Source organism: Amblyomma maculatum, chromosome 1 (genome assembly GCF_055883805.1).
Source record: "Amblyomma maculatum isolate TAMU_Amacu chromosome 1, ASM5588380v1, whole genome shotgun sequence".
In the NCBI taxonomy this organism is placed as follows: Eukaryota; Metazoa; Arthropoda; class Arachnida; order Ixodida; family Ixodidae; genus Amblyomma; species Amblyomma maculatum.
The window spans coordinates 488883354-488907899 of NC_139344.1; the positions used below are offsets into that span (position 1 = coordinate 488883354).

At 47.5% G+C, this 24546-nt stretch overlaps 1 protein-coding gene across 1 annotated transcript in view; it reads right to left on the bottom strand.

Moving 5' to 3' along the window:
- LOC146210161 (WD repeat and HMG-box DNA-binding protein 1-like) overlaps positions 1-24546 on the bottom strand; it is a 335137-nt gene that overhangs the window by 15589 nt on the left and 295002 nt on the right. Inside the window, exon 7 of the mRNA XM_084581922.1 lies at positions 13040-13142. Within this exon, the coding sequence (XP_084438048.1) occupies positions 13040-13142 (103 nt within the window). The remainder of the gene's footprint in view (positions 1-13039; positions 13143-24546) is intronic.

Below are 24546 nucleotides of genomic sequence, written 5' to 3' on the forward strand. Positions count from 1 at the left end.
GCACGTTTGTTTTTTATCGCCGCCGCCGAGTTGCTTAGTTGTTTTGCGGGCGCAAGTCAGCCCAAATAAAGAGTTTCTTTAGTTTCTTTAGTGTCGTCGAACTCGTCACCACTACGTGACAATATATCTTGGTTTATAATAGTCAATATTGTCTAATGAGCTTTGATGGCTGGCCAGCATTGCACATATAATGGCATAAATTGGTTAATATTGTCCGGCCATTATGGTTGTCTTGTCAACTATAAATACATCTTGGCATATATTGGTCAATAGTGACCCGCCTGTTATGACGACCTGCCAACAATGTATACAAATTGCATTATATCGTTCAATATTGTTCGATGGACTGGGATGGCTAGCCAGCGTTGCGCTCTAATGGCATAGGTTGCGCAATAATTTTCTGCCAACATGGATGGCTTGTCAAAATGGAATATATCTTGACATAGATTGGTCAATATGGTATATATCGTGGTTTCTAGTAGTCAATATTGTCTAACGAGCTTTGATGGCTGGTCACCATTGCACATTTCAGGCTGTGGTGGCGCTAAAAAACAGTAGAAGCAGGTCTGACCGACACAGCCATTTTTCAATGTGCATGTATCCCAATATGACAGTGTTTTTAGGCTAATTTCGTCCCAACGAAATTTTTCGCTGGCCCGGACATCAGTTTACGTTCAACTGTAGAAGATATTCATACGCCATACGTAATTTGGGCCACGATATATATAATGTTTTTTGGGATTAATGTACAGATTGTCTTAAAATTGTTTGATGAGCTGACCACACAAAATGCACAGAAGCGCCCATCATGGAAAATGTAAAATACCTTTTTCTGAACATATTTTCCGTTATTTACTAATTGTTGTGGATGACCTGCGATTATATTTGACGATTGTGGCAGAGTGCTCTTTTATTTGCGATTTTAGGCACGATTAATTGTTATGTAAAATTCTGCATATAATATTTTCGAGACAATTCCTGCAGGCTAGAGGGCCGGATGTCGATCACGCGTGGACATAGCTAACACAGATAGTGTTCCAAACTTTTGCCAAGTGTTGAAAAAATTCTGACAGCACGTGGAATCTACACATCAGAAATTTGCGAAGGCGAGATTAATGCTACTGCATACGGTGCATCACGTATCATTATCGTTATCAACTAAACGCAACATCATTACCATTGATACAGTCATCATTGCCATTATCACTAATTGCAGCATCATTCTCGTCGCTATCATCAAGGTGGACAAGGAGAAATATATATGGTGCTAGTTTCACGATCCAGGGTTTAGCGCCGTAGTTTAAAGCGCTAGCTAGGCTACGAGTCCGATTCCCGGTGGAGACGATTTGTTTTTCTGATCTCGTCAAACCAGGATGATTGAAATTGATAGACACATCAGTGCACAGATCCTGAACACATCTCGGCAACAACTCTCGCGCATGGGATTTCGTTCCATGCGCTTATATATACGCATACGAGTGCACAAGCATACGCACACGCTCGAGCACACATCTGACACGCAAAAGTTTAATAGATGCCTGTCCGCGAAAAAACTCCTGCGCAGTCAAGAAACGCAAGGTGCTCAAATGGAAACAACGCAACAGAACGTGTGAGTCGCTTGAACAAACACCAGCGGCTACGTTTGGATAGTAAACGCAGAAACGATCGAATATATCCGGTGAATCCACATCCTGTAAACGTTTGTTCATGATTGGGAACACGCACGCGTAGCATGATCATTTTCGCCTTTTTTTTTTACGCGATAGAAAGAAACGTACATATTGTACGTTTCTTCTATCGTACATATATGACCTGCATCGCTGGAAGTTGAAGATGAAAACGATCAGCAACAGTGACGCAGAAGAAGACGAAGTGGTAGCAACGATTGATCCTAGGATAAGGTCGACGCTGCTGTGTTTCTGTGTTCTGTGTGCGGTGCCAGCCTGGACTAACCTTCGTGGACTAGCCTTGCCACGTATCATCTTGGTGGAGGTGAATCAAGATCCCCGTACGCGCCGATTAGTCCATTTACGCTGCCAAAAGCTGGATTTACGAAGCGGCCGCCACCTACCTGAGATTACAACCACGTCTCCAACAGCCACAATGACCTCCGAAACAGCCCCTACCACCGCGGGAACATCGGCTCAGCCAGTTGTTCTAACGAAAATACGCCACCCTCCCGTCTTCAATGGCGACGACAATCCAGACGTTGACGATTGGCTTGATGAGTATGAGCGCTGCAGCCGCAACAACCACTGGGACGCCACCATTATGCTCGCTAACATCATATTTTATTTGGCGGGAACAGCTCGAACATGGTTTCAAAACCACGAACAAGAGCTCGTTACCTGGGATACCTGCAAGCGCAAGCTTAAGGACTTGTTCGGGAAACCAATTGGACGCGCTTTGGCTGCAAAAACGGAACTTTCTTCTCGTGTTCAATCCCCCACTGAGTCCTACCTCGCCTACATTCAGGATGTGCTTGCGTTGTGCCGCAAGATTAACACCTCCATGCCGGAAAGTGACAAGGTAGGGCATATCCTCAAGGGTATCGCGGATGATGCATTCCACATCCTATTCTGCATGGATTGCTCTACCGTGGACTCGGTGCTCCAAGTCTGCCGAAAATTCGAGCAGGCTAAACAAAGACGTCTCGTACATCGCTTTGAGCGTCTTCCGAACACGGCGGCTACCTCATCCTGCGATGACCTGGCCCCTTTGCACCAACCCTCCCATCCCACGACAGTGACTCGGATCGTCCGCAGAGAACTTGAGGCTCTAACTCCTGCACCACTCTCGTCTCCGCTGCCCGACACCGTTGCCATGATACAGGCCGTTGTCCGCCAGGAACTTGCAAACGTCGGCCTCTCCTCTAGCTCCGTGCCGCCCCCGCCACCATCGCACCCTGTTCCTTTAGTGGCTGCTACAACCGCCAGCACAGCCTCCCCACGTCGCTACCTTGGTCACAACCCTGCAGAGTGGCGCACCTCAGACGACAGGCCAATCTGCTTCATTTGCTGTCGAGCCGGCCACACTTCGCGGTATTGCCGTAGCCGTACTTTCCCCACCCCTCGCTTTTATTACAACGCTGACCGTCGGTATTACTATGGACCTCGACGCTTTGTCGCCCCACCAGAGGAGCCCCGCTCCGCCTATGATCGACCTACACACTCTCCTCCTCAACCAGATGAACCTCGCACCGAAACCGTCGCACCTGCTCGTCGCTACAGCCGATCTCCATCTCCCCGGGCTCATCGATCCCGTTCACCGCTACCTGGTCGCGGCTCCTCTCAATCATACGCCGGCACCTACTCGGGAAACTAGCGAATGCAGCGCCCGGAAGTGACGCTGCATTACCGACCCGGACTGTCACCTCGGAACTGACCCTCGCACCCAGACGTAATCTCATTGACATTCTTGTGGACGGAGTCTCAGTTTGTGCCCTTATTGACACTGGCGCCCACATTTCCGTCCTCAGTTCCTCGCTCCGTCAACGCCTCAACAAAGTAATCACACCCGCTCCCTCATCTACCGTTCGTGTTGCTGATGGCAACACAGCTACTGTGATTGGAATGTGTACTGCGAGAATCACCATTGCCGACCGCCATATCCCTGTGCTATTTACAGTCCTCAGCAGTTGCCCTCACAACGTTATATTAGGACTCGACTTTTTAACTGCACATTCCGCGCTCATTGACTGTTCTTCTGGACTGCTTCATCTGGACCTGCCACTCTGTCCTGACAAACAGGCCTCTGATACTTCAACGCTCCGTCTCCGCTCCTCTACATTTACTCGTCTGCCACCAGAAGCTGCAGTGTATGTGCTCATGACGCCTTTCCCCTCCGTTCCTGATGGCGACTACGTTGTTTGCCCCATAACCGACGTGACACTGCAGCGTAGAATCGCTCTCCCTCATACCATCGTGCACGTAGAAAATAACAACGCTTATATTCCAGTCTTGAACTTCGGCCTTTTTGTGCACGTTCTTCCTGAGGGCATTACTCTCGCCGAACTGACCCCACTGTCTGATGTCACAGTTGCCGCTCTTTTGCCTGACCCTACTGCTAAAGTGTCGACACGACCAGCACCGTCCCCATCTCCGGAGGCTCGCATATCAGAAATGGTTGCACCTAATTTGCGCCCTGACCGTGCTACAGCACTTACGAGTCTTCTGAATTCGTACAGCGATATTTTTGATTTTGGTGACCGCCCCTTAGGACAAACGTCCCTCGTTACACATCGTATCGACACCGGAGACGCCCGCCCAATTCACAGAAGACCTTATCGAGTCGCCATTTCAGAACGACGCGTCATACAAGATGAAGTGGACAAGATGTTAGCAAAAAACATTATAGAGCCTTCGAGCAGTCCCTGGGCGTCGCCTGTCGTGCTTGTCAAAAAGAGGGATAATACCTGGAGATTCTGCGTTGATTACCGACACCTCAACAAAATTACAAAGAAAGACGTTTACCCGCTCCCCAGGATAGATGATGCCCTCGACTGCTTGCACGGTGCCAGCTATTTCTCTTCCATTGATCTTCGTTCCGGTTATTGGCAGATCGCAGTCGACGAACGGGACCGGGAGAAGACCGCCTTCGTCACTCCCGATGGCCTGTATCAATTCAAGGTGATGCCTTTCGGCTTGTGTAATGCGCCCGCAACATTCGAGCGCATGATGGACTCTCTCCTGCGCGGCTTGAAATGGACGACGTGCTTGTGCTATCTCGATGACGTCATTGTATTTTCCTCTACATTCGAGAGCCATCTCCATCGCCTTGATGCCATTCTTGGCGTCTTCCGAAGAGCTGGCCTTCAGCTGAACTCGAAGAAATGTAGCTTCGGCCGACGTGAACTCAAGGTGCTCGGTCACGTGGTCGACGCCCGTGGCGTTCAACCCGACCCAGACAAAATACGTGCTGTAAGTGCATTTCCTACACCCCGTTGTACCAGTGACGTACGTAGTTTTCTTGGGCTTTGCTCCTATTTTCGGCGGTTTGTACCCAACTTCGCGGAGACGGCTCGGCCACTCACCAATCTTTTGAAGAACGACACTCCATTTTGCTGGGACCAAGAACAATCTCAAGCCTTTTCTGCGCTCATTGCAGCCCTCACTAACCCACCCGTCCTGGCACACTTCAATCCCTCGGCCCCAACGGAGGTACGCACCGACGCCAGTGGTCACGGTATTGGTGCCATACTCGCCCAACAGCAGATGGGTCGCACTCGCGTCATTGCTTATGCTAGTCGCCTCCTTTCTGCAGCTGAACGGAATTACTCGATCACAGAACGTGAGTGCTTAGCCCTCGTGTGGGCCATTACAAAGTTTCGCCCCTACTTGTTTGGCCGCCCGTTCTCCGTCATCACAGACCACCATGCCTTATGCTGGCTTTCTACGCTGAAGGACCCTACTGGTCGCCTGGGCCGTTGGGCCCTCCGCCTTCAGGAATACACTTTTTCTGTCGTCCACAAGTCTGGCCGGCTGCACGCTGACGCCGATTGCCTGTCCCGCAACCCGGTAGATCCACCACCTGCGAGCGAGTGTGACGATGACACATATGTGTTGGCCATCTCTGACCTTTCAAACATTCGCCATGAGCAGCGCTTAGATCCGAAGCTTAACAGCATTATCAATCGCCTCAGCACTGACAACTTTGACGCTACCCTAGCTCTGTTTGTGCTCCACAACGGCACCTTATACCGACGGAATATGCGACCAGATGGCACCGAGCTTCTGCTCGTAGTCCCCGAACACCTGCGTACCACCGTTCTTCAACAGCTGCACGACGCACCTACAGCGGGTCATCTTGGCGTATCTCGTACGTACGACAACGTCCGCCGCCGCTTCTTTTGGCCAGGCCTCTATCGCTCTGTCCGTCGTTACGTGGCTTGTTGTGACCGGTGTCAGCGACGGAAGAAGCCCTCGGTTACGCCAGCTGGATACCTGCAGCCGATCGACATCCCAGTAGACCCGTTTTCCCGAGTTGGTCTTGACCTTCTCGGGCCTTTCCCACTTTCTGCGTCGGGGAATAAATGGATTGCGGTGGCCACGGATTATACTACGCGCTACGCTGTCACCCGAGCGATACCCACCAGCTGTGCAACTGACGTGGCTGCGTTTCTTCTGCACGACGTCATCCTGCTCCATGGTGCTCCACGCCAGCTGCTCACTGACCGTGGCCGTTACTTTCTTGCTCGAGTAGTCGACGAAATTCTTCGGTATTGCTCCATCAAGCACTCTTTTACCACCGCTTACCATCCACAAACGAACGGCCTCACCGAACGCCTCAACCGCACGCTCACGGACATGCTGTCAATGTATGTCTCGGATGATCACCGTGACTGGGATATTACTTTGCCGTTTGTAACGTTTGCGTACAATTCCTCTCGTCACGACACAATGGGCTACTCACCCTTTTATCTTCTATACGGCCGTGACCCTCCCCTTCCATTTGACAGCGTACTGCCTCCCACCGCTAACGCCAGTACCTACGTTCGTGACGCCATCTCCCGAGCTGACGCCGCCCGTGTTATCGCTCGCCGCCGACTAGCTTCCTCACAAAGTTCTCAAAAACGGCGCCATGATTCTCGCCACCGGGATGTCCACTACTCTCCGGGCTCTCTCGTCTTGCTCTGGACTCCCGCTCGTAAAGTAGGGCTGTGTGAGAAGCTCTTGCCACGATACGCAGGACCCTACCGTGTTTTACGGCCAGTCACTCCTGTGACATACGAGATCGCCCCTGCACATCCGCCGCAACAGTCCTCTATGCCACGCACCGAGATTGTTCATGTCGCCCGGATGAAGCCGTATTACCCCTGTAGTACTTCGTCCTAGTGCGCACCGGGACTGTGCTTTTCGTGGGGGGGTAATGTGACATATATGACCTGCATCGCTGGAAGTTGAAGATGAAAACGATCAGCAACAGTGACGCAGAAGAAGACGAAGTGGTAGCAACGATTGATCCTAGGATAAGGTCGACGCTGCTGTGTTTCTGTGTTCTGTGTGCGGTGCCAGCCTGGACTAACCTTCGTGGACTAGCCTTGCCACGTATCAATATGTTCAAGCGATAGCAGAGGTGGGAGAGATCGATCGCGCTAGCCAATCAAACACTCACTGCATGATTCGCCATTACGCTAGCTGTTTCCGGCATTCAGCATCAGCACCGACTATACCACGCCTCAGTACTAGCTGTTCTTATAGACAGATATGTTGGGCTGCTTTCAAGGTCTCCGAGTTCTAATATCTACTAAACACAAAATTGCATCTTATTCCTTTACTCTTTAGCGCTCTGCTGTGGGTTTCAGCAACAGACAGGCCATCGGTGTAGCAGCGCATAAAATATTTCAGCTCAAAAAAAATAGAAGCAACATATATTATACGCTTGACAAGAAATGAAATCTCAACTGTACTGGAATGCTTCATATTCTAATGCGACGTAAATTGCACACTGCCGAAATGTTGTGTGCATGTGAAAGATAATAAAAAAAGTCGACAGTACTGCATGTGGCAAGGCAAACGAAAAAACTAAAAATTTAAAACAATTGCCTATAGTGCAATGAATGCGCGCTCATGTGTCACCTGCATATATGGTAACAAAATTGAAATTGCATATTAACGATGCTCTCTATGGAAGTTATTTTTGCTCGAAAGCTGCAATATATGGCTCATAATGATGCATTTGACTACAGCTTTTGATAACGTTCTTCTAAGCACTGATCAGAAACTATTCTTCATGCATTCTATGCCTTATTATCCAACCATATAATCACCGCACCGAAGGCGTTTCCCTCCAGAGAACTAAACAATTCTATCCCATCGTGTCAACCAGGTAGCTAATGGCAATTCATATATATTAAAAGCAAAGCGAGTGCGTTATTTAAGCAGTTTTGGGGCATTTTTAGAGAACACCTCTCTCGAAGAATTTAACACATGATTGAGAATTAAGGTTTGCTCTCTATTCTGCCGCTTTCACAAGCGCAGCTTCCGCGGGCTGAAAGATGATTTTACCGCGCTTCTTTCTGAGGACTACACCTTGTCCCAAGTTCGTAGATGTAGATTTTATGTTGACCTTTGCTTTCTTTCTATTCTTTATTTACTGCCAATTTAGTTCTTCAGATCTTAGCTCGTTGAGTATTTTGTATTTCTTGCTGCTTTATATGCCCACGCTTAGTTCTATGCGAATTTTTTCTTGCTCATACGTCGACCTGATTTGAAAAAATAAAAACTAATAACATGTGAATTTTAACCTTGAAGTACCCGTAGTTATGGTCGTTTTCGCTTTTCTTTTCCTCAATAGGAATACAGCAAGTATACGGGCTGTTGCATCGCTCAGTTGCGCGTGATGACGTTTCAAGAGCACTCCGTCATGAACCAGTGTGCCATTTTTAGTAAAAAATATGTCCATTTGTTCGAACCGAGAACAATCCCGTGAAAACTGAAGATTGTTTTACGTATGTGATTATTACTGAAACACATAGGTAAAACGCATTTTGCATTAACAAAAAAAAAATGTAGCGAAATTATCATTCCACTGAAAACGTTACCGAGCCAACAATCGAGGCGACCAAATAGCTGCTAACGCACTTCTCGTTGTTTTAGCGAAGCCGAGGGCAAAACTGCGCATTCCTCCTCACAAGCTTGGCGCAAAGAGCATATGGTTTCCATTCGCTCGTTCTTTCGTCGCCTCTCCGCCCGAGGGCCTTGACTAAAGCAATTTTCCAAACCGTTATCAACTTCACATCTTGTAGCCTTTTCTTCCCGTGACGCAGTCATCGCGGAAGGGCAGCGGCATTCACTGCCCTTTCTTCCCGGCTAGGCAAGGGTAGCTCACAATGCCCCCCACTCTACTCCCCTGCAGCTCTTCCCTTCTTTCCCGCCGACTTTTTTTTCTAGGATCTGTGGGATATTCTTGGGGGGGAGGGGGTATACCGGACGCGGGTTATGCCGGCCTAATGTCGCGGCGGCACTCTTGGTGTCAGCAAGTGGTGATGGGACATGGGGAAGGGTGGGGGGGAGCCAACTTTCCTGGCCTGCAGCCTTCTGGGCTCGCGCGGTCCTTTTTCTCTCACCGCCTTTCGAGCTTTATGCCTCCTCTTTCGACAGATCTCAAGCAAAAAAAAAGAGAGAGAGAGAGAGAGAAAACACAACGACCCTTCTGCCCCCTTCCAACCATGCCTCGAATTTCGACACAAGCGGCTGATTCAGAGGCGTCAGTCAGGCCACACAATCCCTACCCGCTCGACCTGCTCGCGCTCCCGCAGCTTTGGACAGCAGAACCGAAAAACCAAGCCTTGTGAAAGTTCCTATTCGTTTTATTGACCATGCCTGAAAGAGGATATTTGTGAGTACCACCAGCATTTTAAGTTGTTTGTTCATAACTGAGCTCTCTGAGATTATTTCTTGCTTTGTCTCCTTGTAAGATCACTACTTTTTCTTACCAGGTGTAATAAAGCATCAGATCACTGGGGTGTACTTTGCGTGGCAACATTCATTTTGGATTGTTGCAACTGAGGTCTGCGAATCTGCGCTAGCCGTACCGTAAGATACCTTTTTTTTTGCATGATTTGGTGCTGTATGTTGTCAGCCTTGATTATCATGTCAATAACCGATATGCTTGCGAGAACGGACCGCACCACGCCAGTCAATTCTGCACTGTATTTTCAGCGCACTATTTTGTATGCATAAACTCTGGTCACAATGACAAAATTTACGGCGCAGAGGTGGCCAGTTTGTATTGCAAAAGAAAAATGTGGCCCTCTAAAACATGATGCGTGTTTTGTGTGATTTTCAGGTTACAACTTCATCGCGCGTGTTGTGTGTCTGAAGTGATCCAATTTCTTTTACATACTATATTCAAAACACATGGTTAAGTTGAGCTTTCTGGAACATAATTTTTAGTTGCGAGCGAATATTTAATATTGTAATTTGCTGTTATGAATGCGCGTTTGCAATGGTATAACCGATGTGTAGTTTATTCACGTGTTTGATCTTTCTCCTGCGCTAATCCTTAGTAGTATAAATGTCATAAAATAGCCAGCAGGTGCAGTTTTCTATCAATTGTAGAAAATTAAAAGCGTCCGGAAAGAAGATCTGCCGACGCACTTATTCCTACTGCTAAATTTGATTATTTGCGGAAATAATAAAACAAAACTTTTAGTTCAAAAATGCACTTATCCACCATTATAGAATGTTATATCGCGCAGAAAAAAAGGGCTTGCCTGAAACATGACTCTTTATCTTCAACGTGCAAGAGCTTCTACTGTCCGCGCGAAGAACTCTATGAAACAAAATTCTGAAAAGTGGTTCTGATTTACAGTTGCTACCATAGTTCTTATACTTTACCAGACGTACAAACTTGTTCCCACAACAAACGTGATGCTAAGCTACGGATTTCATTATTTTTTTCAATTTGAGTATATCGTACAAACCCCAAAGCATCTGTGTCGTACGTTGTTTTGGCTGCAGCTTTGACAAATTTTAAAATGTTCTATTTGCAGTAATGATGCAGTGTACACTAACTTTAGCAGCCGCGGTCGGAGTGCGACTGCCATTTTTTGCATCTTTTTCTTTTGTAGTTTCTTTTAGTTCTTGCGGCAATCTACCCTAACGAAGACTATTCAAAGGAAAGCTATTGATCTGAAGCATGAAGTTATGACGACGTCTTTCTTCTACAGGTGTTCGATCACAAAGGCACTACAAGTATAAGGGGGCAAGCACTGACTACCGTTTAACGAATAGATAACGGCAATATAATTTTGTTTTATGTTTCCAGCGTCAACAACACATCCACATAGGAAGCCGTGCCCTGCCAGATGTCGGAACCAATGTAACCAAGTTAATATGGCCGGCATCACCGAGTATGCAGCTTATTTCCACCTGAGTAAACCAGACAAGAAAGTTGCCTGAGGGCCAACAGGTGGTGCTTTATTTTGCATTTTTACTCCACGGTCTAGCTGTACTTCTACTTTCCAAAAGTTTTCTCTCTTAATGGGATTTATGAATGTTGCTTTTATTTCCAGGTGCCATCTGCGAAAGGAAATACATTGTTATGCACTCTGCTTAAAGGCCGCTGGGAGCTGCCGCCCCTACAACCGACCACAGAAGAAACTGCGATGAACTCAGTGCCTTCCTCCAACCCGGTACCTGAGAACACCTTGCCAAGGGACGCAAAAACAGGATGAGCACTGAAGTCTAAGAGTTCTGCCTAAATTTTTCCACGATCTGTAACCCATGCACACATGATATATCACCATAAAATGAACCTTTCAGCTGTGTTATTTTCTGTGCATGGATATTATCAGCATGCTTTATTTAAATAAAAGCTACATGAAATATATCAGCACTCCATACGTATGGGATGGCTTTGTAGTTGCCTATTAGCCATAGCACGAAATAGCAACTAGCCGTAGTACAGAGTATTTAAACATTCAGCACTATAAGGTGCCGGATTGCCAATTGCTCTGGCTGGATGCCAATAATGCAAAACCACTGGGCAAGATTGGATTGGAAATATTGGGGAGCCGATAAATCTGGCTGGATGCCAGTTGTGAGTATCCAGTGAATAAGCATGGATACAAGATATTGAATGGCCAGTGGGCTTAGCGGGATAGCCGTGATATAACAACCAGTGGGTCAGCTTGGGTGGAAGATATTGAGTAGCCATTGAGTGCCATTGAATGCCAGTAAACAAGGTAGTATACCAATACTGGTTTTGATAGGAGAGCCAATAAAATTTGTTGGCATATATCTTAGATCTTCGTGCGCCCCGATCAGACGCCGATATTGACCAATATTGGTACCAATATATCTCAATATTGGACCAGTGGCAGTCCATTGACGGCGTGCTACTTGGGGGGTGATTTTAGGCGTGAGATGTCTTAGTTTCTATTCCTCGGAAGGTTTCCCACGCAATAAAGAAACAAATCCCGGACGTGGCGCAGTTTAAAGCGCCCGGCTAGGGATCTGAGCGTTTCAGGCTCGATTCCCGGTGGAAACAAGATTTTTATTTTACTGAAGATCGGCGGTGGAGCGGACGCTTTCTGCCCCGAGTTTCTACGAGCGCCACTCATGAGCAGTTAAATGGTTTGGCAAAATATAAATTTCTACCTGCACGTATTGTTGCCCTCGCTCGTGCCCGCTGAGCCCAACCGGAGCGCTGTCGACAAAATTTATTTTTAGCTACTCGGAGGCACAGGCAAAGTGCACGAAGAGCCCCCTGTTTATAAAAACTTCAACTAGGCATTACAAAAAAGCACTGCTTCATTTTCACGGCCCATTGCAAAGCAATATTTTTTCCTCGTAAACGTTTTATAACATGTGAAGCGAGAGGCATACGGGGGTTTAGAGCACATGATAGTTATTTGTCAAGTCGGGCTGTGCAGCTACATTCCCAGCTGCGCAACATCCCACGTGCGGCGCGCGCAGGTCCACTCCACACTCACCTAGGGCCGGATATAAGCAGAACGGAGGCGTGCCGCGATCCCCTTGTGTGCTCCTATTTGGGTGTTTGGGCAGTAGCGCTCCTGCTCGTCGGCTGAGCGGAGTGGAGGCGCAAATACACTCCGCTTATAATATTATATATTTTCCGCTTGTAATATACGCTCCGCTTATAAATTTTGCTCTTATAAGCTCCGCTAAAATTGTCTCGTATATATTTGCAGCCCTGCATACAGTCAGTCACCGCGTACGTTTTCGCTGCAAAGAATTAGCATACGCAAAATCACCACAGTGCACTGCGAACAAGTCATGAGTCCGTACGTCGCTTCGCATACCAGCTACCCTGCCAACCACCAGAAGAAAAGAACGAAAGAAAAAAATTCCGAACACACAAAATCGGCGCTGATTCAACATTTCACCGCTCGGTATGAGTGAGCAGCGCGTTTTTCTCACAAAAAAAAACCAATACCCGCGTATGTGACGTATGCTCCACGTCACCCATGTGTCACGTTACTACACGTCGAGAACCTGCAAAAATATTCTCCCGTGAAGAGGAATAGATATGCCCCGTGGAAACGTTTGCTGAAAACGTTAATACCACGTACCTCGATCTTGCAGAAAGGGTGCGGCAAGAAGCCTCGACGGAAGGGCACCGTGTCGGCCCACGACCAAGGCTCCGGCTCAGACGTCCCATGGCAAAGCACTACCCTGCATCGAGAGAAGAGCTCACGCTGGTAACAAGTCTATGCTCAGCGCGATCCGTAACTGCACGTTGCCTAGAGGAATGGTGGCGCATGCGGTCTTGATTTGGGCTATAAAGACATGTTTTACTGTGCGGGATCGCGCCACGCTTTACTTGAGGTGAAAGAGTAAAACTGCTAGAAAAAGAAGGGACTGCCCAAGCGACAAGCCTATGGACGGCCCTCTCTCGGCCCTCGCCAATATGGCCGACCTTCATTCGACCTTGGCCGAATATATGGCCTATATATGGGGAAGGAAAGCGTAGCAGGGGGCGGCAGAAAGTTAGGTGGGCGGATGAGATTAAGAAGTTAGCAGGGGTCAAGTGGATGCAGGTAGCACAGAACCGGGTTAAGTGGAGAAATATGGGAGAGGCCTTCGCCCTGCAGTGGGTATAATCAGGCTGATGATGATGATGATGGCCTGTATGGCCATATATTCATTATAACCGAAGGTCACCGAGCCAACCTTGGCCCCCCACCTCTGCCCGAGGTCGGGGATTGACAATGGCCGATCGCCGGCAATCGACTTCGGGCCGATGAGTATGGCCGACTTGGCCAGTATACTCGGTCATGCATGGGCCATGACTTACCCACACATGGCCCAACCATTTCGACGATACTCGCTGCCCGGTGCTTTACCCATTAAAACGTTTGCAGTTCGATTATGCATGGAAATTAGTGTTTCCACAGTGTTGATAGATGCGCATCTTTCCCTCCAAGCGGGCTCCAACTTTGTAGCGTCAGCAATGGTGATGTTCTCCGGGCAGGTGAAGAGCAACCCATACGTAAGTAGCTTAAGAATGCCTGCGCATCCAAAAAGGTAGGTTTAAACAGCACATTTTATTGTTTTTCCTTAATGATCGAAACAGGCTTAAAACCCTCATAATAAAAAGTAACACTTCCCTAGTGAAAAAGACCGTATGAGTATCAATAACCTCATACAGATTTCTCATACTAAACTCATACAAATCTCGTTTATCTCATATATTTCTCATATGTTGAATGAGATTATATGAGATTTGTATGAGTTTAGTACGAGTTTAGTATGAGAATTTGTATGAGGTTATTGTGACTCATAGGATTTTTTCACTAGGGTTTTCTTATAGCTTAATAAGTTTATGATGCTTCACAGCAATTTATTCCGGCTTTCAGCTTCAAGGCTGAGTGAAGATGTCACGTTTCTCTGCTCGTTATGCCTGCCGTCCAATTACTCCACTATTACGAGTCATCGCTTGACTGCTGCCGCGGCCTTCCCGGGCAGGATGTCACTCAGGTACACGCTGTCCCTCCACAGGCATTTTAGAAAGTATACCAAATAAAATATCAGTCTTCATTCCGTACTCATATAAATAATTTTCTAGCCTGTTGAAGTGATAAAAGGCTGTCACTCAGGCAGTTATTTTAGAACCTTGAGTGGGATCAGTGGTGAGTTTCAGTGATGTAATCATCGGATATCTCAAGGCAACTGAAGTATGAGGTGCACCATTTTTAAACATATGCCCCTGTCAAAGCTAATTTGATCCAAGGGCTAGAAACGACATTTCAGGGGCAGGCGAAGGCAACCAGTTACATATTGCTGGAAGCTACCTTGAGCGCCGGAGAAAAAGTTTTGTTTGCAATCTTATTGACATTATTTACCTAAATTACTGATTATTGACTTACACAATAAATTGTATTTGCTGCGTTGAAGAGTACCAGCACAAACCACGTTACATTATTTGAGATAAAGAACCCTCACGTCTGCAATTTTTCCCCTAGATAAAGTAGGAAACCCAAAAATACAATAATAAGATGGCCGGGGAATAGACTTCCGGTCTTGACTTGGCTCGACAGCCCAGTGCAGCGGCAGACCTATTTTTTGCCGATAGTTTTTCGTCCGCGCCAGCACAACTGTTCAACAAGACTACTTATATTTAGGGCGAAAGCCTTTAATGGCTTATCGTTGTCATCAGCAAAATGTCACGCTTTTGCGGTGGCTCTGATACTTAAAATAATTCCCTTGGATCCCCATCCCAGTGCTTTACCCCTGCGCCACAGCCCGGATCGTGAAACGCTCTTCATAATTCTCCTTGTCTACAGTGAGAATGATAGCGAGATTCCGCGAGTGAGAGATACTGCGCCTCTCCTTTCTTTTAGACGAATTATAGAACGCCGGTGAACTTTAATGTGTTCATTGAAATGCTGGTTGTGTTCGACAAGGGGCGCGCGACGTCCGTCACGACAGGTCATTACGTCACAAGACGATAAATGCGAACCTGCCCGTCGGCGTCCGTGCGCCCTTTGCCGCTTCCACGAACGCCGCACCATTTGCCTTCTGGAAGCCCTTCGTTTTAGTTATTGACCGCGCATGCCTCATGTTGTATACTTTAAAATTTATTTAGACAATCTTTTTTTAGAACTTTCACCCTGTTTTTTTTTTTTTTTTTATCGCTCTTCTGACCTTTTACTATGCCGCGTTGACTCATCTGGGTTTTTATGACAATGATTCCGCGCATGCCTGATTCATTTTTCGTCTGTGTTTGTTTATTGTTAAATGCTTCATCTTATCAACTGAATAACTTATTATATTTGAGTTCTAGCATTTTTTATCACCTGTTTTGTGTTTTATCGTTTTTACGGCCCTTTACACCATGTGACGTGTGACTGCATCTGACTGTTCTGCCACCGCTCTCATATTTATTGGGCACGTTTTTGCTCAATAGAGATTAGTTGTCAGTCAGCGCTCTTTCCTGTCCTTTCTTCTTTTCGCCTTCAGACTTTTCATTTGCGCTGAAGTTTTTTCAAATCCTTATGCACCAACTAGCCCAGCAAAAAGTTTTGCTTAGTCCACAGTAGCCCATGGGGTGCCCGAGCGTGAAGCCAGCTGTTGTATTTTTCTGTATGGAGGAAGGAAAGAAGCCAACAGTCGGCGAGGCCAAGGAAAGCATTGGGGATGGTACTTTATGTATTTTTTAATGTTTACTTGGATAATCAGAGATATTAGTAATGTAATCTGTTTAAGGGAACGATAATTAAACGCAAAGTAGAAGAAAAAACAACGTGCCGATGGTGGGAACCGAACCCACGACCTCCGAATATCGCGTCCGGTGCTCTTCCAATTGAGCTACATCGGCCGCTGTCCCCCCTGCTACTTGCTTGGGTATTTATGTTTTCTGTATACGAACCTTGAGAGTGTTCACCAGCGCCACCATCAACCATAGCGGCGGACGTGGAACGTCTTTTGTTACCGCCAGCGTCACGTAGAACGTGATCAAGAGCGAGGGCGAAAGCTGTGCTAGACCCTCTCAAGCTACCTATGGCTTCAAGACTGCCAGAACTGAGACCCCCGTAAGCTACAAGCAGATCAATTAGGGGAAATGAGGGTGCTCGTTATAATACATGAAGGAAAGAAGCCAACAGTAGGCGAGGCCAAGGAAAGCGTTGGGGATGGTACTTTATGTATTTTTTTTAATGTTTACTTGGATAATCACAGAAATTAGTAATGTAATCTGTTTAGGGGAAAGATAATTAAACACAAAGTAGAAGAAAAAACAACGTGCCGATGGTGGGAACCGAACCCACGACCTCCGAATATCGCGTCCGGTGCTCTTCCAACTTTGGTTGCTGCCAAAATGTGTTCATTTCCCCCTGATGATATGCCACTGGATGCCAGAGTCTCACAACGACGATTTAGTGCGGGCTGCGCTCGGGCAGCTGGCAGACGACAGAGGTAATATGGAAGTGGTGAACATGTGCGGTACTTCTATGAATACGACATTTTGTGCAATCTTGAGGATAGTGCTCATTTCTGACGGTCATGGTGGACATTCCATTGGCCACCATGACCATTCCATTTTCCATTGTCATTGTTTACTTATTTTTGTGTATGTGCGGCAACATATTTCTTCTCACCATTTACAAATGCAGATGTTTGCGTCATATTATACTCATTCAATTGATTGACTCGCAAAATGTGTTTCATCTCTCAAGTCCGTACTCAGATTATTTTACATAACTTACTGTTTGATGGCCTTCTCGAGCGTTGCCACGGATTGCAGCTCCCAGTACGCACTCAGGAAAGCACATTATGGATGAATCAATATCATGAGTGCACTCATTTTTCATGTGCTCATTTCATTCTCTTTTTCTGCACAGTGTAAAGGAGGATGTGGTTTGGAAAACACTGAAAAATATTTGGCAACGCCAAATGCATGCGTTATCACTTGGTCAGTTACTAAGAAAATCTTCCCAGTGTTAGCCATCAAAAATGCACACCAACATGCCTGGTCGGACTGTCACGCTGGGCATGCTAGTGGTTGTTCCCAACAGTAAAGATACAGCTCACACCATTGGCTGCTTTTGCACTAGCTCCAATTGCATAAAGAAATCAAACCAGCGGTGTGCAGCTAAACATTTATTAATGGTACAGGCGCTTTCAAATTAAAAAACATATTAAAAACATTCCTATCGGCCTTATACATAAATGACAGCGTGACACAGACCACACTTTAGCGTCCGGACAGATTCCCAAGAATACACTGCAGCAGCAGTCGAGCCAAAGTTCGAGAATCACCGATGCCGCCATCGACAAATTCCGTAGATGCTCTCTCTCGCATATGCTCTCTGTTTCCGCACTCCTCTTATATTGAGCTTTAAGAAACTTTTAACCATTGAAAAATGTGCCTAGCTGAGCCAGAGCTATTGCATGACCTTTAGGGGTTTTTTTAACATATTGTCACGCGCCTTCGTAAAACGTCGACGGAAGATGAAGAAGAACGGTCGGGTAGATCGGTGAAGAAAAAAGAGGAGCAAGGGCAGAGGGACGTTTGTACGCTTCGCCGCAATCCTGTTTGGACCGATCCCTGTAAATAAACCCCCCGTGCGTACAAAGCACGTAACATCTTGGTGAGAGGTGCTTGGGTAGCGACCACGGAGCGCTTCATCTTCCGAAGAAGCCGTAGACTTGCTGGCCTACCACCAATGCCATCAGACATGACTGAAGACGGCAGTACCGAGCAGCCAGGATCATCCACGGCGAACAACTGGCCCCATTATCGAGAGCCGCGGACGTTTTCCGGAAAACCTGAGGAGGACGTTGATGAGTGGCTGAAACACTACTAAAGAGTGAGTAAATACAATCACTGGAACGCCGCTACTAAGCTGGCTAATGTGGTGTTCTTGCCGCCACTGCCTTTTACTGGTTCGATAATCACGAGGATTCATTAAGTACATGAGCTATCTTTACAAGCGAAATCAAGAAACATTTTGGGGATGAACCTGCAAAGAAGAAACGCGCTGAACAAACTTTGTTTCACTGGGCGCAAGTACCCGGAGAAACTTGTACTGCATATATCGAAGCCATCTTAAAGCTATGCAAACTCGTCAACCCCACTATGCTTGAAGAAGACAAAGTCGGCCACTTCCTGAAAGGAATAGCGGAAGACGTTTATAATTTTATTATTAGCAAAGAGAACCTGAACACCACCGCTGATGTTATAAAGCATTGTAGAACATTTGAGGCTCTCAAGCTGCGACGAATTACGCCTAAATTCAGAAGACTGGCCAATGTCATCTCTGTAGCCAGTGTTGAAGCCTGTCCTTCAGTATCATGGCTGATATGATACGAGAGATTGTAAGCGAGGAATTGTCAAGATCTAGGGACGCCATCCGTAGTGAAGAATATGTGCGGCAGAGTTGTGCACCGCAGGCAAATGTTGCCGCCCGGTCCACTCTGTGGGTTCAACCTAGCGGCGCTTCGCATATGGACGATCAGCGCAGCTGTACTCAACGTTATGACAACCAGCCGATGGAAAAGAGGCCTGCCTACTCTGAAAATGGAGTTCGTCAGCAGCGAGAGCCTCGCTACAACCAACGTCGCGACTTTGTTAGTGAGGACTCTTATGCTGATCGCTGGCGCCCTCGACTTGTGTGCTACAGGTGTGGCATTGCGGGGCATACCGCTAGATACTGCCGCCGCCGTTTTCCAACTGTCCAAGACTACCAACCCCACGCGAACATTCACAGATGGCTGCACACCGAACAGCGATCCCCGCTATGCCTACTGGGGACTCATACCATTCGACATATTTGCGGAATTCTTCTCCTGCATCTGATCATAGTGTGACGCCGCCACCCCAGCGCCCGCGAAGGTCACCTTCCCCTCGACGTCGTTCTTCCCCTACTCCTCAGGGAAACTAGGAGGCGCGGCCGATGGAGGTGAGGCCGCCGGCGAAGCGATGACGTCCATACCTCTGGCCGTGTTTATGTTAAAGAACAAATTGGGAATGTTTGTTGATGGTGTGAAAACAATGGCTCTTGTGGACACTGGTGCTACAGCATCTGTTATGAGTGAGTTTTAAGAACCGTTTAGGTAGAAAAGTAATGTTCAGTGGTGACCGTGCAGTGTTATTCCGTGGTGTCGGTGGTGAACCTTTAGTTCCTCTTGGTGTGTGTGCTTCGGATGTTGTTATTGGCGGCCTCAAGTTTGGAGTAGAATTTGCAGTACTGCCTCGGTCAACGCATGATATGATTCTTGGGATTGATTTTCTGGAAGAGTGTGGTGCAACTTTAGACTGTGGTACGGGAGAGATTGCTTTGAATCCTTCACTACTTTCGGTTCTTGTGGATGACTCGACACCTGAATTTGGAGCATTTGCTGTGGACGAAGACACAATTGTGCCAGCGTTATCTGCAGCATTCGTGCGGGTTTTCTATATTCGGATCCAGTGCGAATCTTTTGAGGCTATAGTAGAACCTACGAAATTCACCTGCTCTAAGAAGAGTATCCGTGTGCCTCGTTGCGTCATTCCCGTGACTAGAGGCCGCACTGAGCTGTGGACAGTGAACCACTCCGAAGAGCCAACTGTATTGCCTCGGTGCCTAAAACTCGCCCGTTTCGAGGAAGGCATATCCGGTTCCGTCGCGGCGTTAAACAGCTCTGTCACTGAGCAGCAGGTGCGACCAGGCATGGAGACCCAAGTTACGGCTATGATTAGTAAGTCTCTTTCTACAACTGAGCGTCGTATTCTAGTGGAACTACTACTGAAACACGTGACAGTGTTCGACTTTGCCAAGGATGACTCAGTGCCACTGCCTACCAGTCGTATTCATCACACGATCAACACTGGGTCCGCACCTCCAATACGTCAGAAGCCCTGTCGAGTCTCAGCAACTGAACGTAAGGTAATAGATGAGCAATTTCAAGACATGCTAAAGCGCGCCATTATTCGAGAGTCCTGTAGTCCTTGGGAAGCTCCAGTTATCCTTGTTAAAAAGAAAGATGGCACATGGAAGTTTTGTGTTGACTACCGCCGTTTAAAACGAAGAAAGATGTCTACCCGCTTCCACGTATAGACGACGCAATTGACTGCACTCAGCTTCATACTTTTCTTCTATTGACTTCAGATCCTGTTTCTGGCAAATCCCCATGCACATTGCAGATAAAGAAAAAACGGCATTCGTAACACCAGACGGACTTTATAAATTTAACGTTATGCCTTTTGGATTATGTAATGCACCTGCCACATTCGAGCGGTTCATGGACACAATTCTACGTTGACTAAAGTGGCAAATTTGTTTATGTCATTTGGACGATGTTGTAATGTTTGGCAAAACATTTAGTGAGCACAACAGCCGTCTGGTTATCGTACTTAATTGCATGGAACGAGCTGGTCTTGTACTGAATGCAAAGAAATGTCATTTTGGCGATCGTGAAATAATTGTCCTCGGTCACTTAGTTGACAAAGAAGGTGTTCGACCAGATCCCAAGAAAATTGAAGCCGTCAGAGGTTTTACCGTGCCCAAATCAGTAAAAGAGCTGCAGAGCTCTTTGGGGCTATGCTCGTACTTTCGACGCTTTATACCAAGGTTTGCAGACATGGCTAACCCACTTACGTGTCTACTGCATAAAAATGCACCAATCAATTGGACCAGCGAATGTGACTCAGCTTTCCATCATCTGAAGTTTCTTTTGACCTCGGGCCCAATCCCCGCCACTTCTGCCCATCAGCTCCAATTGAAGTACACACTGACGCAAGTGGTATCGGTTTCGGCGCTGTACCTATACAACGCCATGGACGCGATCAGCACGTGATAGCGATGCCAGCCGCTCGTTGAGTAAAGGTGAAAGAAATTACACGGTTATGGAGCAAGAATGTCTAGCCGTTGTTTTCGCAGTACAGCGCTTTCGTTCCTATCTGTACGGGAATGCTTTCACGATTGTGACCGACCACCATTCCCTTTGCTGGCTCGTGAGTCTTCGTGACCCTTGTGGGCGGCTCGCTGATGGGCTTTACGCCTATAAGAGTTTAATTTTACTGTGGTGCATAAAAGCGGCCATAAACAGTCAGATGCTGACTGTCTGTCGCGTTTGCCGCTTCAAACGACTGATAACGACTCAGACAATTTCGATGAATATTTGGCTCAATTTCACAAACCTTTCCCGATCTCCGAGTTTTCCGAACCGAACAACGCAGACAAAACATTAACTTCACTGTTTGATTCCGCCAACGATCCTATGAAGAACACATTTAGCATTCGCGAAGGAGTGCTTTACAAGAAAAATTTCGCCTCTGGGGGAGCACGTATGCTTCTTATCGTTCCAGAAAGCCTACGTATCACAGTTCTAGAAATGAGGCATGATGACGCCACGTCTGGTCACCTGAGAGTGGCCCGAACACTCCACCGCACACAGCAGCGATTTTACTGGCCGAAGATGCGTTCAACAATCAAGCGATATGTAGCCAGCTGTGTGCAATGCCAGCGCTTTAAGCTGTCGACTTCAAGCCCACATGGAAAACTGCAGCCAGTCACACCTCCAACAGCCCCGTTTGAGCAAGTTCGCATTGACCTTCTTGGACCTTTCTCACGGTCCTCTAAAGGAAACCGATGGATTCTTGTGTGCGTTGATTATTTAACCCGCTACTGTGAGATAGCCACGATACCATCCGCTACTGCGTCTGAAGTATCAAATTTCTTACTTCGACTCGTCATTCGGCACGGCCCTCCTGCAGTCATCATTAGTGACCGTGGACGCCAATTCACAGCGGACATTGTCGAAGAACTTCTTCGCCTCAGCGCCTGCAGTTTTCGCCACTCCACGCCATGTCATACCCAAACGAACGGTGTGGTAGAACGAACTAATAGGACGCTTACCACCATGTTGGCTATGTACGTCGCTGCAGGCCATAAGGACTGGGATGGCGTTCTACCGTTCATTACTCATGCATATAACACAGCGCAACATGAGACAACAGGCTACAGTCCCTTCTACCTTCTCTATGCTCGCACGCCTCGCTGTGCCCTCGACACCATACTGTCATTTTTCATTCATGACGAACCTTCTCTTGCTACCACACTCTGCAGAACAGAAGCCCGCCAGCAGGCCAGAGTTCGAATTTTATCTTCACAAGAACGTTCTAAGAACCGCTACGACACCCGACACCAACAAGTTTCTTATGCTCCTGGTGACTATGTGTGGTTGTGGACACCTCTCCGTAAGCGTGGTCTTTGTCAAAACCTGCTGTCACACTACACCGGACCGTTTGCTGTGTTAGAACACATCAGTGACCTGAATTGCGTCATAGCACGCATAACGGCGAATGGTCGACGGTCACGGCAGTCTCAGGTGGTGCATGGAGCCCGCCTCAAGCGATTTCATTCCAGAGGTTCTCTGTAACTCGCCCGACGGGCTTCGTCTGCGAGGAGGGAAATGTCACGCGCCTTCGTAGAACGTCGACGGAATATGAAGAAGAACGGTCGGGTAGATCGGTGAAGAAAGAAGAAGAGCAAGGGCAGAGGGACGTTAGTACGCTTCGCCCCAGTTCTGTTTGGACAGATCCCTGTAAATAAACCCCCCGTGCGTACAAAGCACGTAAACAATATGTTTTGCCGACTCCGAAAATCACAACTCTCATTTGAGAAACGTTGCTTTGATAACTCAAGTGAAACATGATAGTGCATGCATATGGTACATCTAAAATGTACCAAAGCATGTCCGTCGTTTCCACTGCGTTGAAAAACTCATAACTCAAAAACTCTCTCATAGCCTGAGTTGCTTTGGGACGTTAAACCCCACAAACAAACCAACCAACCAACACAAGATAGGGATTCACATACTGACGATATGCTTGCACGAATGCCCATGTCTGTGCATGTACTGGGCGCTAGGATCCGCTGTCACACTCGAGAAGATCCTTACACGGTACCATAAAATAAGCTGAGGCTATTCACTTGACAGATGAAATATATTGTCAGGCATGCGCACAGAAGAGGACAATGAAGTGTGAAAAAGAGAGGAAGTTCACCATATGTATGCTAGCGCACCAGGCTAAGGTGAAGAATCGAAGACTATCTCGGTATTGGACTTAAAAATGCACTTGACCTACTGACACCGGCACTTCCGAAACACCTATCGAAATAACTAATGCCCGTCGAGCGCCCCATGTGGAGCTTCATCACTGCTCATTTCCTCGATGCACGTCGCGCGTCGTTCATGTGGCGATTCGCGCGAGGTATACTTCCAATCCGCCGACGAGCATTCGTGTCACGACTATCGGGCCAAATCGACACCTGCCCATTCTGTGGAGTACGAGAGACCGCAGAGCACATTTTGTGTGGTTGCATCCTGCCAACCGCGCTCCTCGATCGACTGAGAGATTTGTTCAAGCTTCCAGGCATCCCGTAATGCACGGTGAAGTACCTCAATCCTTTGCCCAGTGAAGCACGGAAACAATTCGTCTTGGCACTCGCAGAAATCAACTACCAAATCTGGGCAGCGAGATGCCGCGCTGGCTCCAGCACCAAGACGTCCTCGAAGTGAAGAATGAGATCAGAAAGGAGCTTTGGTTCCACCTTCAGCGAGAAGTACGGCAACTTGCCGCAAAGAAATTTTACGAAGAATGGGGACACCCAATGATCATATTCAAAGAAGAAAATCAAAGAAGTCTGGTATTAGGTGTCTTGCTCGCGTCAGGCTTCGATCCGCCGGGGCGTTGCGTGAGCGGTGCATTGGCACAGCGAACCCGCCCCGGCGGAGCGAATCCAGATTGTATGAGCCCCTTGGCTGGGATAACGCCCGCTCCCCGAAACAAAAAACTCCCTACCCGGTGTGGGGGGGCCTTGCGCGGGGTTGCCGTAGGATGATGATGGTTGTTGGTTGAGGTCTGTACCCTCACAGGAGGGCTGCACCCATTGCACCCTCCATCTAACAAGGCTAGGTGAAGAATCACTCTGTAAATAAACCTTAACAGTGTGGTGGAGGTGCTGCAACGATAACCACGGATTCTTCCGTACCTCGTTCGAGCCGACGACTTGCTGTGCTCCCCCCTTTGACCGCAACAATGATCCAAGACGGCGACGCACGGCAGCCAAGCCCGGCGGCACCCGTATGGCAG